The sequence below is a fragment of the Electrophorus electricus genome, chromosome 11 (genome assembly GCF_041902795.1).
Source record: "Electrophorus electricus isolate QZ-2024a chromosome 11, ASM4190279v1, whole genome shotgun sequence".
In the NCBI taxonomy this organism is placed as follows: domain Eukaryota; kingdom Metazoa; phylum Chordata; class Actinopteri; order Gymnotiformes; family Gymnotidae; genus Electrophorus; species Electrophorus electricus.
The window spans coordinates 8,146,391-8,162,956 of NC_137507.1; the positions used below are offsets into that span (position 1 = coordinate 8,146,391).

At 39.8% G+C, this 16,566-nt stretch overlaps 1 protein-coding gene across 11 annotated transcripts in view; it reads right to left on the reverse strand.

The window, feature by feature from the left end:
* The window catches only part of col7a1l (collagen type VII alpha 1-like), a 69,695-nt gene that overhangs the window by 14,766 nt on the left and 38,363 nt on the right, over window positions 1-16,566 (reverse strand). For 5 of the 11 annotated variants that reach the window (XM_081722909.1, XM_081722910.1, XM_081722901.1 and 2 more), the window contains 32 exons: window positions 14,975-15,010; window positions 14,644-14,688; window positions 14,401-14,472; window positions 13,769-13,804; window positions 13,394-13,423; window positions 13,265-13,306; window positions 13,085-13,147; window positions 12,438-12,476; window positions 11,434-11,490; window positions 11,034-11,078; window positions 10,916-10,951; window positions 10,808-10,834; window positions 10,642-10,707; window positions 9,118-9,180; window positions 8,802-8,819; window positions 8,644-8,679; window positions 8,495-8,533; window positions 8,359-8,394; window positions 8,130-8,264; window positions 7,827-7,928; window positions 7,069-7,236; window positions 6,852-6,956; window positions 6,127-6,171; window positions 4,588-4,656; window positions 4,015-4,062; window positions 3,840-3,881; window positions 3,168-3,218; window positions 3,036-3,089; window positions 1,057-1,131; window positions 878-931; window positions 707-742; window positions 85-600 (listed from right to left, as the gene is read on the reverse strand). In XM_081722909.1, coding sequence (XP_081579035.1) covers window positions 85-600; window positions 707-742; window positions 878-931; window positions 1,057-1,131; window positions 3,036-3,089; window positions 3,168-3,218; window positions 3,840-3,881; window positions 4,015-4,062; window positions 4,588-4,656; window positions 6,127-6,171; window positions 6,852-6,956; window positions 7,069-7,236; window positions 7,827-7,928; window positions 8,130-8,264; window positions 8,359-8,394; window positions 8,495-8,533; window positions 8,644-8,679; window positions 8,802-8,819; window positions 9,118-9,180; window positions 10,642-10,707; window positions 10,808-10,834; window positions 10,916-10,951; window positions 11,034-11,078; window positions 11,434-11,490; window positions 12,438-12,476; window positions 13,085-13,147; window positions 13,265-13,306; window positions 13,394-13,423; window positions 13,769-13,804; window positions 14,401-14,472; window positions 14,644-14,688; window positions 14,975-15,010 — 2,286 coding nt within the window. The remainder of the gene's footprint in view (window positions 1-84; window positions 601-706; window positions 743-877; window positions 932-1,056; window positions 1,132-3,035; window positions 3,090-3,167; window positions 3,219-3,839; window positions 3,882-4,014; window positions 4,063-4,587; window positions 4,657-6,126; window positions 6,172-6,851; window positions 6,957-7,068; window positions 7,237-7,826; window positions 7,929-8,129; window positions 8,265-8,358; window positions 8,395-8,494; window positions 8,534-8,643; window positions 8,680-8,801; window positions 8,820-9,117; window positions 9,181-10,641; window positions 10,708-10,807; window positions 10,835-10,915; window positions 10,952-11,033; window positions 11,079-11,433; window positions 11,491-12,437; window positions 12,477-13,084; window positions 13,148-13,264; window positions 13,307-13,393; window positions 13,424-13,768; window positions 13,805-14,400; window positions 14,473-14,643; window positions 14,689-14,974; window positions 15,011-16,566) is intronic. The other 6 variants (XM_081722904.1, XM_081722902.1, XM_081722908.1 and 3 more) reach the window with 6 other exon arrangements.

Genomic DNA, 16,566 nt, shown 5'->3' on the forward strand with positions numbered 1-16,566 from the left:
GTGTTTTATGGCACTTTCTAACATTTCATTGACCAGCATGGATCCTTTGACATGGCTGGCAGCATATGTGGAAGTTATTCCTACCTTTAGAATCTCATACCGAGAGATATGTCTCAGGAAGTCCTCCTCTCTGTCTACGTCTCCTACCCTCTGTCTCTCCATGATCTCCCACTGCATCCTCTGTCTTTCATCTACGCTCTCGGGCTCCGCCTCTGTCTCCACCTGTCGCTCCCTTGCTGTGACTGCCTCCCTCTCTCCTTCCAGCTCCATCCTCTCTCTCTCCATCTCCACCCTGTCTCTCTCTCTCTCCTCCTGCAAGTCCCACTCGTTCTCCTCGTGCTCGCTGCCTCTCTCTTCGTCCCGCTCGCCTGAGCCGCGCTGCTCCCCTGCCTCGGCCCCCATCCCCCAGGCCCCTTCTGCCGCGCCCCCTGCCTCGGTCTCCACCCCCTCTCGTTTGATCTGCTGCTCTTCTTTGCTCTCAAGGCTGTTCTCCAGATCTGTCTCTGGCTCCGCTATCCCTCTCTCTTCCTCCCTCACTCCCTCTCGCTCTCTGCGTCTCTCGGGGTCTGCGTCAGTATCCTTGTTTTCCTGTTTCTTTTTCTGCAAGAAAGATTGAGAAAAAAGAAGCAACAGTAATTGCATGGCAGGGCTATCTGAGCTCTACAAAGCGAATCCTTGTTTATTCATGAGGCTGAAGCCAACTTACACTGACATTTAGTTTTGTTTTTGCACCAGATGGGCTCTGCAGTAAGAAATAATTAGGAGGTAAGGGCTTTTAGAGACACACTCATTCGTGTTTACTTGAGGACTACGACTCATCAGAAGGGAACACCAAAACTGAACTGTGCAGTGCACAGTCCTAAATTATTTCTGTCACCTTTTGTCCTTGGATGCGACGGTTTTGTCCTCCAGGAGTTCCAGGCATAAAGGCCTACAAAAGAGCACTGGAGCTGCAGTTGACCTACTTCTCTGCCATAATTTGAAGATGTGATTAAAGTTCTGAAGGGACAAGATTATTCCCAGTAGCAGGTAGCAAACAGCAACACACTCTATTACCATGTAATCGGGCCAGGGGGCGCTCCTCTTCACTATTGGCATTGCTCCTAGTGCATCAGAACTTGACATGACCCCCTGATAACATCCAAAAAGTGACACAAGATAGTTTCAGCAGAACGCATTTATTATACAATGGTCCTTTAGTACATATAATTGTGGTCCCTCTTTATAAGGTTTTTGTGAAGTTTCCATTGTTAGCCTTCGGTTGTTAAATGTGTTTAGAGGTGGATTAGAAACACAAAAGACAGGAAAAAAAGACACAAAGACAAGTTTAGGAGCCTTAAACCAATTTACTGACACACATGCACTAGGAGATTAAATACAAAAGAAAAAATCTGTATCATTGAATTTCACCAGTGGAAACAGACCACAAAGTATCCAGAGAAAAGAATACAATTGGGTTCAATATTTTTACTGTATTTTACTGGAGAAAAAAACAAAAACAAATTTTCTTCAATGTCTTTTCAATAAATAAAATAAAATGTATATGCAGTCATAATGCATGAAGGACTATATTTTGACATCAGATTTTTTACCTTTTCAGTTATTGAGTATCTAATTTTTAACAGAAACTAAATAAATTGTGGTATATCATGTAACTCTTGTGCAAAACTGTTTTAGAGTGTTTTGTGAAAAGCATAGAAAACCACCAAAAAGTTGAAGGATTCTCGGATGGACCTAAAACACCCATCATTCCCTAGTGTGCAGTCGATCATTCCCACTGTTCAGAGACCCTGCACTCGTATAAGGTACCGTGAGCACGAATCCGACACAAACGCATGACATCATCATCTTGAGAGTCCCCGTGTATGGCTGGTCAGTTGGGTCCTCCCCTGCTTGAACAGTTTCTACACACATGCTCTGAGGAAGCCCACGTGTTCTGAGAGCTTGAATATCCCTGTAACTGAGCCTAGGGAAACTCCTGTGTCAAGAATTCAAAAAGAAGGTCTATCAAAGAGAGCTGGACCGGCCATCTGCTAACATGCAATGTTGAACGCTTCTGCATGCATTGCATTGGGTAACTTGTGAGTTAACTACAGCAAATGCATGCTTGGCAGTTTCATTAATCAAAATGCTTAGTTATAGCATTACAACTTTAAGGATGATTAATATTACATTTATAGAAGTTTCACTGCATGTTCTGAAACCTTCAACTCAATTGTTTTCACTATTCCCTTCTCGTGTCTTTTTGATTTGATCATTTGCACTGGTGAAATTCGCAGAGGAGTTAGTAAACAGTCAGATTTTTAGTAACGCAATTCAAGCCAAATTCTAATTCACTTGCATATGTTTAGCAGATAAAACATAACGTCCTCTGATGTTATGAATGCCCTTTAAGGTCATGCCACAAAGTACAGCCTCATGCCGAACAGACAACATGTTAACACTAGATCGCAGGTAGCACAGTTTTCTAAACAAATACAGTCTATAAAACATCTAAATACTCCTTAAGCATTATTACTTTGTGATGCATTATATCATGTCATTACACAGATACTAGTTCAGAAGTGTACCAAAGGAATAGATTAGTAAACTTGAAAGACTTGCAAAGATTTCCTGAAAAGCCTTAAATATCTCTTGGGTGCCAGTTAAGATCATTGATGTCACTAGGAAGCCCTTATTTAGTTCAGGACACCCCTCCAGAGACTGATTAGAGAGGACAGACAGAATTCATTGAAAACTTCACTAGAAGTTTCATAGCAAAAATGGTTAGTTTAGCCTTTTTATTTTACATAGAATATTACAAACTCTGTAAAGCATTCAGCGCTGGGTTGGACAGTAACTCAAAGACTTGTATATTCATTTTGTACGTACTTAAATGATGATTATTTGAGTTTATTGTGTCCAAAAATGTGAACATTATGGCAGAGTATGTAGACCTTCGGTGGACACCATACGATCAACCTCAAATGAAAGAACTTGCAAAATGCTAAAGGAAACATGCAGAAACAGAAAACCAAGCAATGCTTCTTTCTTACCTGGTCCACAGCTTGGTTGCCTTTGACATTTGAGGAAGGTGTGATTGGACTATACTGTAGGAACATATATTACAAACTTCAGTTAGACTCTTACACGCGGTCATTAGGAAATCAATGATGTAGGATCGTTACCTGCTCTGTGACTCCTGCAGAGAAGGGAAGGTGCTTTGTCGTGTAGCTCTCCTGAGGTTAATGAATATTCAGCATAGATGAATCTTATGACTTTGCAAAAATTATTCACATATATAACAGCTACAATTTAGAGACATTAAGACACTTGGAAATTCTCTTTTGTTTCTAAAGCACTGGATGATAGCAGCTCAGACACTGGTAAACGAATGCTGAAAATAATTAAAATATCTCACAGGGATGCTTAGTGTTAGTGTGATCAAAGAACAAAATGTATCAAATGAGTTTACAGCAAAGTGCTGAGGCAAAAAAGACACACAGGAAACCTGAGACTCGTAGTTGTATTTACACGTCTCCTTATCGTTATATCTTCTGGATTTCAGTTTTAGCCAAATGGCCCAGAACGTTTGTTATGTGCTTGTCACTTTTGTCATGATCAGTTAGGTGGAAAGTCAGTATTAAATCTTAAATAATGAACTCTGTTACTGGTTCCTTTACAGAAGATGAAATATATATTTAGGGGCCGTCTAACAAATAAGGTGAAGAAGAATAAATATGGAAAATATTTTTTTTAATTCCAGGTAGTTTCACAGGTTGACTGCACGATATGCATTATGTCAAAATTCAGAAAAATATCAAAACTGCTTTTCTTTGCTAAAGTTGCGAAAGACTCACATTGCTTTGTGAATATGTAGCGCTCTCTGTTGTTTTCTCGTTCTAGAAAAAGCAAAATGATACTAACAATAGTAACTTCTATTTACATTCAGTATATTCAGTCATTTAGAAAGCAGTGTTTGGTCTTTTGGTGTTTTAAAACAGCTGTTTGAGTGTGTCTCTGGGACACTATCACCTTGTCCTCATCTGGGAGGAGAACCGTCAGCTCTGTAACCAGTTCAGGCTGTGAGGACAGAAAAACTCCAGTAAGATGCATACAGTATTTGAAACATCGCTGGGTGAAAGATACTGACAAGGCTTCCTGGATTATGTGTAATACAGTATTACTAAAAGACTAGAACTTTTTATAAGGTGAACTATATACTGAAATAATACTTATTACTGATTAGTGATTCCTTAAACTTTTCCTTGGCCCTTTCAGAAATGTGTGTAGTCAAGTATGCTGTAATAAGTTTAATTGCCTGAAGCGTTGGGAAGGAGATATATCTGCACTCCAGTGGCAAAGTGTGTGTGTGTGTGTGTGTGTGTGTGTGTGTGTGTGTGTGTGTGTGTGGCACTATCACTGAGTTCTACAAGTCCTCCTGAGGTCATGTGGCCAGTAATTCTTTTAGTCCTGAGACACAAGAAGCCAGTGTTTGTTGTCTGAAAACAAATTTCAACTGTGACAGCAGTTTTTCCTTTATGTCTAAAATCCCAGATTATCACTTTGAGACATTTCAGTCGTGTACATGGTTGCAGAAACACCAACCTCATATTCATACACTTCATCATCATACATCTCTTCCTTCAGCTCCTCTTCCTCATAGGTTTCACCCTCCTTTCATTTGAAGACACGAGAGAATAGAATCACAATTTTAGCAATACATTTACAAACAAAGACCAAACACATACATCACTTGTGAAATAGTACCACTATTTACTGTTTCAGAGTTAAGGACATTACAGTGCCAACCATCTTTTTAAATGACAGATTAAGTATAAATTAAACTAATAATATAATAACAACTATGGATGGAAAAGCTTTAAAATTCTCCATCAGTGACCAGTAATAATGTCACGGTTTTTGATAATAATGCAGTACTGTTCAAATATGTCTAAATGTTTAATAGCCATTAATAGACATTGTTAAGATTATATTGTTAAGTAATTAAACTGCTTAACTGTATTATGTATTTATTATTATAAATAATAAAAATATGCACTTTCTCTTAGCTACATAAATTACATGTGGATGTCATCTTGTAACACATTTTAGTGTTCTCTAACTGGATTATTCAACATAATTGTGAACTATCCTGCCTTGTTCATGAATAAAGAAAACAATGTAAATTCACTGGTTTAACAAGAAGGCTAATAGCTTGCTCTAATAGCTTGTTCTGTAGTAAAAGTAGTTTAGTAGTTTAGTAAAAGTAGTTTAGTATCATTGTAAAGGTAGTTTAGTAGTTTAGTAAAATTATCTTAGCACTTTTTTAGCATTAAAATTTGAAACAGCATGAGTATCTGAGTTTTATACTGCAATATCTCAATAAAAACTGCAACTATCCCATCTCTAGTATTAAACAGAGATAAAAGTTAATAATAGGGATGAATTGTGGTGAGTTAGATTAGTAACATATCAGATATGTTAATTGTTGAAAGTCTTATGTAGTTAAAATGTTCATTATTCCTAGTCGGTTACTTATCATATGCTTAGTATATCAGTGTTTTTGATATACTTTGCTGATGTTTGAAATATTTTGCTTTACATTCTTTAAACATTAATTTCCTAAAAATCAAATGTTGCACTCTGAAGTGACCAAAAAAGTAAATTTTAGTTTATTTAAGGCTGTATTTTAAAGGACGATCTCACTTCAGTGCTACCAGTTGGATTAAATTCTAGATTTAGCTTCTTCTTGTGTGTGTCATATTGTCTAATTCATAGGAAGAGAGCCAAACAATGACTGATGTACCTTGGTTCTGAAAGCCTCTTTATTTTAATTGTGTATATTATATATCTCACCTTTGTTTATCTCTGTTTATATACTACATAAAAAAAGTTACTCAAGTGAGTGAGAGAAAAAATTTTTCATAAACTATCTGGGAAAATTCAAGTTTAGTAGTGCGTTTCACACTGAAGATTTAACATGTATGCAGTACGGTATTAAAATGGTATGCACTTTATTATGAAATGCTGGGTTGTACACTGAGAGATGTTTTAACAGTTTGAGAGTTCAGTGTCAGTGTGAGGCACATCTGCACGGAAAGTATTAGTTAAGTGCTAGTAATCGTGTTGAAGCAGAACATTTACCACTCGCTTCTTGCGGCGTTTATTCCATCCTTTGTTGCTTTTACCCTGTTAGGAGTTTCACAGCCAAAATGTCAAGGTGACACTTCATTTAATTTTACAAACAGAAAGTATTATACCATATTAAATGGGCTTTTAATTAGTTTAATTGAATTTAATTATATCTCAACAATGTAAATATTATTGTCTTGTGTTGACACTGGACCAATAAAAACACAAGAAAGCATATCTTGGCCAAAATGTTGGGAATGCTAAGTGTGTAAATTCAAGGAAATTCTACTTTAGTAGAAATGTTTAGTCTTGTAAACCATAAACCAGTCCTGCTACAACCTATCAACACAACATGCCAAAGCCAAGCATGGTGTTACCATCCTGGTGAGTATATATATATATTATTTAAGTTATTTAAATTAAATGTAGTTACTGATTATGAATAACCTTTATTAAGGTTACATTTTAATAAGCAATTTGTTATCACTGATATAATGGTTAATCACAGATAATTTAGCAAGGGGGTTAAAAATGTTTACGTTACAATCTTAATATATATATATATATATATGCATTGAAAATACAAGAACTTCAGCAAGAAAATTGTTCTTATGAAAGTGTAGATATAATCTAGTTGCTATATTGAATGCTACAACAACCAAGCTTCCTTGGCAGCTGTACAATGCACAATAACTAAACGGCAACAGAACTGTGAATAAACATTAGGTGTACTACACCTTGCCTCTCTCTCTCCCTCGCTTCTTCTCTCCAGCTTTCTTCGCCATGTCCTCCTGACTGTGGAGAAGTGCCTCCATACTTACCTCTGCCTTTAACGAACCAGTCTGTCACATGTACGCGCAAACACACAGACACACGTGCACGTACATTTTAAAAAAGAGATCACACACACGAGCACACAACCACTCGCAAAATCATTTGGGCTCGAAGAGCTACCCTCTGCACCCCTTCTGAAGAGGTGTTAGTTTTGGTGACGTCTGGTGATTCTGTGAAGTTGTCCACCATGGCTTTGCCCTCCTGCTGCACTCTCGCTCTGGTCTCTGCTGGGCCCAGACCGCTCTGTCTGTGCACGGCCGGAGCCGCTTCTGTTTCATTCACTGGATCCTTCAAAAACAAGAATGGATTTGCAAAATTAAAAAAGAGACATGCCCAGCTAACTATCAACTGAATTCATATTATAAACACAAGAGTACAATTTTTTTCTTTTTGTAAATTATTTCTCATTTTTCTTTAATCACAACTACAAGGTGATCATTTATAATAAAAATGATCAAAGTGTCAAATATATTACAACTAACTATAAAATAACTGTTTGAGTAGAAACCTTGGGGAGATGCCTTATTCTATCATTTGGCTACAGACCACCATGAAGAACATGAATCTGCCCCTTCCCCTCTGACTTTTATTTTGTAGTGTGTTTATTTTGTAGTTTTCCTGGATGAGACTTGAACCTGCAACCTGCCGGTTATGGGCGATGCCACAACATTCCAGAACCCAACACCTCACAATGCTGATGTTGCTCCTTCAAGAATTCTTAAGTGTCACCAGTGCCATTGTTATGAATCATGAATTAGCTTGTATCTTCAGATCAAAACACCGAAACCCCACTGAAACACTTAGCAGGCTTCACAGATTGAATAAACAATTCAAGTAGTTACATCCAAAATTAAAATGTATTTTAAGTTGTCCTTAACTGGATATGGTTCCAGCAACTGGTCCTCCTCTGGCTCACCCTCATCCTTGATCAGGAGTTCATCGCTATGTGGTTCACTGGAGAGTTTGTCATTCACTGAACTCTACGAAAGAAGAGAATTGGCAATATATTAAGCTTTTGCTTATTTAACAGTCTGTGCACTGAGTATAATTATTTAATTATCACAGACTGGGAATCTCACCTTAAAACTATATTCATTTATATAAAGAGTTATTTGTAAAAATGACGTAGTTTATCACTCAGCAATGTATTAAAATACAACCATTCAATTAAAATACTTTACAGTGTATTCGGAGATGACATTGGAGCCGGGGGCTATCTTCTGCCCTTTAATTTTTTTTTTAGTGGTGATTTCATGCAGGAGTTCCTCCATACCATCCTGGAGTAGCCTGTCAATCAAGGCCTTCAGCAGAGATAGCTGGGAAATTCAATTTGAAAATACATGCACGATTAATGTCTATAAATGTATCTGGGACTCAGGCAAGATTTTAAAATTGATGTTGACAGCTTACCTTAATTCCATATGATTCAAATAATTCATCAATGGCCTAAAAGAAACATAACTTGGTTTCTCAGTGTGTGAATAACATTAGCACGTGTTTAATATGCACATACTCTATATATCAGCGATTGCGACTTCCTGTATACCTTAATATCAATGGCTCTCCCTGGTAGCCCCGCCTCCCCCTGTGCAAAACAAGTACAAAGCAACAAACAAACAAACAATTCTTTACTATAATATCTTTAAACAGTTAAACAATTATTCACACTGAGTGTAGGAAAACAGGAGGTAAGACCTTTTCTCCTTTCAAGCCACGATCTCCTTTTTCTCCCTATAAACCACAGTGGCAAACAAATTACGTACAGTATAGTTTATTTCACTTTGGACATGTTTTCTGAAATATAAAATTATCTTAACTAAAGCAAGATTTTTATTTATGTATGAATATCTTACCTTCATTCCAGGAGGACCCTACATATACACACACATGCACCCATACAATGGCAGAGAGGAGAAATTGAAGCATGCCATTATAAACACCTCGTAATCAAAAATAAACCCATCAAACATGACAAACCCATCAAACACACCATTCTGTGCACTGACATGAGCAAATAACTTCCATTCTGTTTGTGTCAGACAGACCCAAAGGTGTAGTGTGTTTTATGTTTTAATAGTTCATCATTATTTCATCCCATGTCTAGCTTTTGCATTCGGCACAGACAATTACAGACAATTAAACAGTAAACCTACAACAAGTGGCACCCACCATTGCTCCGGGGGGACCCATTGGTACTGGAAACACTTTTCTTATCTCATCTGTAGAAGCACCCTATAAATAAACAAACCTTTAGCATAAGCAGGCCCATTAACCAGCTGGAGCGCCAATGGCTGTTCAGTTTTATATGCGCATCACGTTTTATAACAGATATCGTTGGGATTCAAAAGTAGAACCCACCCAACTCTGCACCCTAAAAATTCCGGATTTAATCCCCTGTATTAGTTGGGGTGTTGTGGTGCCAAGCATGTAAGTAAATGTTTTGTCCAATCACAGGTGTGAGCCAAGTCAGGCTCGTGCAGACAGTATGAGATACTTAGTGCAGTTAGGTGGGTCAGATGACGTTTAAAGGAGCCACTTTAGTTTTAACATTGTTATTTTTTAATTCTACAATTGAACATTGTTATTTTTAATTCTACAAATGAAGCTCCAGACTCAAAAATATTTTAAAAATGGACAGTGAATAGTAACAGAATCTTTCAGTGTCATTTACTGTGTGGAACACAGCTGCACAGATAAATGTAGAAACATTATTGTAATCTGCACAGACTAATTTAGAAACATTATCCTAATATACACAGACTAATTTAGAAACATTATCCTAATCTGCACAGACTAATTTAGAAACATTATCCTAATCTGCATAGACTAATTTAGAAACATTATCCTAATCTGCATAGACTAATTTAGAAACATTATCCTAATCTGCACAGACTAATTTAGAAACATTATCCTAATTTGCATTGGCTAATTGAGAAACATTATCCTAATCTGCATGAACCAATTTAGAAACATTATCCTAATCTGCATGGACCGATTTAGAAACATTATCCTAATCTGCATGAACCAATTTAGAAACATTATCCTAATCTGCATGGACCGATTTAGAAACATTATCCTAATCTGCATTGCCTAATTTAGAAACATTATCCTAATCTTCTTGAACTAATTTAGAAACATTATCCTAATCTGCATGGACCAATTTAGAAACATTATCCTAATCTGCATGTATCAATTTAGAAACACTATCCTAATCTGTATGGACTGTGGTGACCACTGAACATCCTGAGCCAAGCCAGTTCCTTCACCTCTACTGCACTGCACGTGCAACTGAGACGACTGCTGGAGTAAAGAAGAAATTAGCATATAGGATAGCACATATTTCTAAGCACATATTTTTAAAGATTTCTAATTTTAGAGTTGAAAACCTTTTAATGAGATGTAGTGATTATATATGATTAAAAATTATTTTTGGGGGGAGTCAATTTAAAAGTTAGCACAAATATCATCAGCTCTCTCTCGTTAGAAGACACTCATCGTAAGAAGATGCCATTGATGTCTTCCATAAGATCGGATTCATTATCTGGATACTAAAAACCCAAAACAATCTTCTGTGTTGGAAATTTCTACAACATGCAGGAAAATGTATGAATAGCAGGTCCCCATGTTTATGTAAGCAGAGACTGATTTGCTTGTGTGTGCTTGTGTGCTTTTATAATTTCTGAAGGGTCCCACCTCCTGGAGTACAAATGGAGGACCTGGCAACCCTGGAGGTCCTCTGTCTCCTTTTGCTCCTTTACCCTGACAACACACACAGGTTCCTAAGTAAAAACTAAAAGGAACTTACTAAAGCTCTTTTAGGACAGAACCGGTTATAAAATATAGGCATCAAAATTCTTACATCAACACCAGGTTCCCCTTTCTCACCCTGCAAATATGAAAAACACATTACACGCTATATTATTGCGGGGAGGCGAGGATTTTCCGGAGGCATTTTGTTTTGCCATACCTTTTTCCCATCTTCACCCTTGAGTCCTCTCTCTCCCTACAGTGAACACATGCAAAGATCTAAGAATCAGGCAAGTCACATTCGTGAAATGCTCTCTGCAAGTTCAAAAGGCTCTTACTTCTTTTCCTGCTATTCCACGCTTTCCATCCACACCAGGTTTACCCTACACACCAAGGCACACAAACACTAGGTTTAGCGTTCAGGGGCTTATACGAGGTCTAAGTGTACGGTAGTATCGGCTAGATCGCATTCCGCTCACAATAGCTTTGACATTTTCTACTTAAAAGATTATGCAGCTCCAGTTAAGAAATTACCTTGAACCTCTGCATAAATTTGTGATGTCTGATGCAACATTTATTTTAGCTCTTAAAAACCATATTGAAGACCGTGTGATTGTTCTGACATTACTTTTGCTCATGGCATTTGTCTTTTCTCTCTACATACACCACAGAGCCTGAGGCTACTAGAACTGTTACCTCCATGCATCAGGTAAATATTTGATAAAGATTTTTACTCACAGGAGCACCAGGTAAGCCAGGCATACCAGCAACTCCCAGTCGACCTGAATCTCCTTTCTAAGAAACCACACACACACACACTCATTTTAATCACCAAAACATGTTACTGCACTGACATACATTTTTCAAATTTCAGCAAATTAGCAACAGGATGAGAGCATGAATAATTTTTCTACTTAAATATCACACATCAAACCTCATGTAAACTGAAGTGGAACCTTACGGACGTAAGAGTCCATCCGAGCACTAATTATACACCATGTCATTCTCTTAGTGGCAGTCCACCATTTAAGATATGAATCACTCTGTCTGCAATCAACCTTCTTTCTTAACAGCAGAATCATTACTCACAGCTCCTGGTTCTCCCTTAAATTAAAGATGATTTAAAAAGAAGTTCAAGATTGTAATAATTTTAATAACCTCAATAATGTTAATAACACCAGTGACACAGATATCAGCTAGAGGAAGGGAAGGAGAGACGTTCACTATGTGACGTTAAAATAAAAATGTGACCTGCGCCCCGACCTTTGATGCAAGCATCCCTGGAAAAAGATAACTTGTTGCCAATATACATGTAGGTATTTGGAAATAAATTGCTGCTTGAATCTGACCCATTCAAGTAATGACAATGACTAGGCTAAATTGTGGAATACTACTGTAAATTTCCTCACAGCTTTTAGAGATGAAAACTTCACAGTTTGAAGAGGTTTGGAGACTTCAAGAACACAGCATCACAGGTAAAAGAAACGCAAAGCTAGTACAATGAGTAAGTCCGGACCAAAACTCCAGTGATCTGGTATTTCAGGCTATAAAATGACCAGTGCTGAATATTTCAGAACACACATGCAGAAAATCTAACAAGGAAGCTAATAGTTAATGGCACTAACTAATAGTTAAAACTGCTGAAGTTCTTCCTATATGCAAGCACTTATTGGGTTTAAGGTTCACTTGGAAGCCAGACCTAAAGGGTTAGAATAAAACATATAATTCTGCAAAAGACTCACCAGGGAAATCCCTGGAGGACCCGGTTTTCCTGGTGCACCCTACAGAACGACGGAGGTGAGACAGAGAGAGGAGGAGAGTTGTTAGAGAGAGGAGGAGGGAGGTGAGGCAGAGAGAGGAGGAGAGGGGTGACAGAGAGGAGGAGAGGGGTGAGAGAGAGAGAGAGGAGGAGGAGGAGAGGGGTGAGACAGAGGAGGAGAGGGGTGAGAGAGAGGAGGAGAGGGGTTAGAGAGAGGAGGAGGGAGGTGAGACAGAGAGAGGAGGAGAGGGGTGACAGAGAGGAGGAGAGGGGTGAGAGAGAGAGAGAGGAGGAGGAGGAGAGGGGTGAGACAGAGGAGGAGAGGGGTGAGAGAGAGAGAGAGAGAGAGAGAGAGGAGGAGGAGAGGAGTGCGAGAAAGAGGAGGAGAGGAGTAAGAGAGAGGAGGAGGAGAGGGGTGAGACAGAGAGGAGGAGGAAAGGAGTGAGAGAGAGAGAGAGGACAGAAAGAAGAACAAGAACACAAAGGAATGAGAGACAGAACGCACACACAGAGGGAATCAAACAGATAGAAAACAAAAAGTAATTGAGACAAACACAGTAAGTTCTTTTCGAGCACTGTGAACTCCTCCACCCAGCAGGATTTGTGTGTGTGTCTGTGCGTGTGACTCACCGGTGGTCCTGGTAGTCCTGCCTCTCCAGGAAGGCCTGGGGGTCCAGGATCCCCTGGCTCACCCTGAAAAGAAGAAAACATGTAAAACATCCATGTCTGGTGTGCTAAATGAATCAGGAACATTCCCAGACATGTGACTTAATGGACACATTCACCAGAGTACACAAACTGCTCTTGTACCTTGACGGCACTGATGAAGGCGCCGTCTTCTGTCATGGATAACTGAGATGGAAGAAAGACCAACTCACATATGTGCAACTCTCTGGTCATCTGACAGAGAGAGTACTATATACAGGTGATGAAACTCACCTGAGAATGATCAGGTGCACCAGGTTTTCCCTGCAAGATGATGCATAAGGCCAAGAAGTATAAAAGGAGAATTAAAAATTAAAATAACAATCTCTCCTCCTTTCATTTAAAATGCAATTAAACTGTTTCATAACATATCACTGATATGAATTCAAAGTCCATTACAATTATTGATTCTAATAAACATCTGGTGTCTTATTAGGTAGAGGAGAGATTTATGCACTGGAGTAGCTGGGAGATGTATGACTTTAATTTTGGCTCAGAACACAAACTACAACTACCCCCAGGCACAACTACCCCAGGCACAACTACCCCAGGCACGACTACCACCCAGGCACAACTACCCCCAGCAGTAATAATATGTGCAGAACCTACAGGTTCCCCTTTCTCTCCCTTTGGTCCATCAGAACCCTGCGAAACAAGGAAAAGACCAGAACATCATTCATCCACAATAGCTGTAAAGTAGACTACTGACTAAGTAGAGTCTCACATCACCAGATCATCATTCATCCACAATAGCTGTAAAGTAGACTACTGACTCAGTGGAGTCTCACATCACCAGATCATCATTCATCCACAATAGCTGTAAAGTAGACTACTGACTAAGTAGAGTCTCACATCACCAGATCATCATTCATCCACAATAGCTGTAAAGTAGACTACTGACTCAGTGGAGTCTCACATCACCAGATCATCATTCATCCACAATAGCTGTAAAGTAGACTACTGACTCAGTGGAGTCTCACATCACAAGATCATAATTTATCCACAATAGCTGTAAAGTAGACTACTGACTCAGTGGAGTCTCACATCACAAGATCATCATTCATCCACAATAGTTGTAGACTACTGAGTACTGACTCAGTAGAGTCTCACATGCACAATGGCATAAATACACTTATGTTACATATAGCAAAAAAGAAGCTTTATTTTACCACTTAAAAAATACTCCTATTTAAAAAATAACATCCAACACCAAACTGGTATTGACCAACGCAGAGGCTCACCAATAACCCAGTCTGACCAGGGTTTCCTTTCTCACCAGGGTCTCCTGGTCGTCCAGGGAGACCAAGAGGGCCCTGTTGTTAAAAAAGAGTGTCAAATTAATGAGATGGCACAGACTTTATCTCTTTGGTGAGAGAGGATAATATACTATAAGGGAAATTCGTTTCCCTTAGTATTGATGAAAGATTTTTTTCAGACAGGAGGTAAGGTTTTAGAGGGAGAGAACGCCAGAGAGGAGACATTACCCTGATCCCTCTCTCCCCAGGATCTCCTGTAGAACCTGGTTCTCCCTGTGGAAAATAATCCGCCACAAACAGGTAGTGAGTCAGGTACAAGTGTGTGTATATGACTTATTTCAAATGGAAATTAGGTGCATATAAGTGGCTGAATACTTACATATGGATGAGTGTGTGTGTGTGTGTGTGTGTGTGTGTGTGTGTGCTATCTTTGATATCTTGATGTCTTCTCTCACCCTAGTACCTGTGTGTGTGTGTGTGTGTGTGTGTGTGTGTGTGTGTCTGTGTGTGTGTGTGTGTGTTTGTGTGTGTTATCTTTGATCTTGGTGTCTTCTCTCACCCTAGCTCCTGGTTCTCCTTTTGATCCTGGCAAACCCTGAAATGGATTAAAGCACAAAACTTCAGCAAAATTTATCTTCTCTGTTTTCTCCAAATGCAGTAATTTTCCAATATAGTAAGAGGTCGACCAAAATACACCATCGGTCCAACTGCACTTAACAAACTACCCTGCTTACTAAAGATGCCAAAAAACTGGCTTCGAGCAATAAAATGAAACACATTTATTTTCTCATCACAAGACCTGAATTTAAAATGATTTGCTGCGTTAGAGAACGTGCTTGAACAATATAATCCATTTCTCTTTAAATGGGATTGATTGCTTTTCACCTTGGGAAGGCACAGTGGTTTGGCGCTTTTGAGTTTTTTGGCTCATGTTTTTATGGTTCAGGTTGGAAAAGAAAAAACAAGTTAGACATGATTTTAACCTCCTGTTTTAACGGTGGCATGGTGGTTAGCACGTTTCTATCTCAGCACTCGGGTCTTGGGTGCGAGTCCCTATCTGGGTGGAGTTTCCATGTTCTCCCTGTGTCTGAGTCTCCTCTGGGGTCTGTGGTTTCCTCCCATAGTCCAAAATATATGTGTGAATGTGTGCATGTATGTCCAGTGATTGTTGGTGCACCATATGTACGTTCAGTGATGGCTGGTGCTCCGTGTGTATGTCCAGTGATGGTTGGTGCTCTGTGTGTACGTCCAGTGACAGTTGGTGCTCCGTGTGTATGTCCAGTGACAGTTGGTGCTCTGTTTGTACGTCCAGTGACGGTTGGTGCTCCGTGTGCGTACGTCCAGTGACGGTTGGTGCTCCGTGTGCGTACGTCCAGTGACGGTTGGTGCTCCGTGTGCGTACGTCCAGTGACGGTTGGTGCTCCGTGTGCGTACGTCCAGTGACGGTTGGTGCTCCGTGTGCGTACGTCCAGTGACGGTTGGTGCTCCGTGTGCGTACGTCCAGTGACGGTTGGTGCTCCGTGTGTGTACGTCCAGTGACGGTTGGTGCTCCGTGTGTGTACGTCCAGTGACGGTTGGTGCTCCGTGTGCGTATGTCCAGTGATGGTTGGTGCTCCGTGTGTGTACGTCCAGTGATGGTTGGTGCTCCGTGTGCGTATGTCCAGTGATGGTTGGTGCTCCGTGTGTGTACGTCCAGTGATGGTTGGTGCTCCGTGTGCGTATGTCCAGTGATGGTTGGTGCTCCGTGTGTGTACGTCCAGTGACGGTTGGTGCTCCGTGTGCGTACGTCCAGTGACGGTTGGTGCTCCGTGTGCGTATGTCCAGTGATGGTTGGTGCTCCGTGTGTGTACGTCCAGTGATGGTTGGTGCTCCGTGTGCGTATGTCCAGTGATGGTTGGTGCTCCGTGTGTGTACGTCCAGTGATGGTTGGTGCTCCGTGTGCGTATGTCCAGTGATGGTTGGTGCTTTGTCCTGGTCTGTCCTCCTCCCCTTCCGCTGCACCCGGGGTCAGTCCTCCAGGGGCTGTGGTCTCTGATTAAGAGTACGCTGTGTGCAAATTTGCTGCCACTTCTCATCGGTGTATGTGAATGAAAGCTGATATCTGTTGATATCTGTCTGTAAAGTATCCCTGAGTTTGTGAAAGGCGCCATA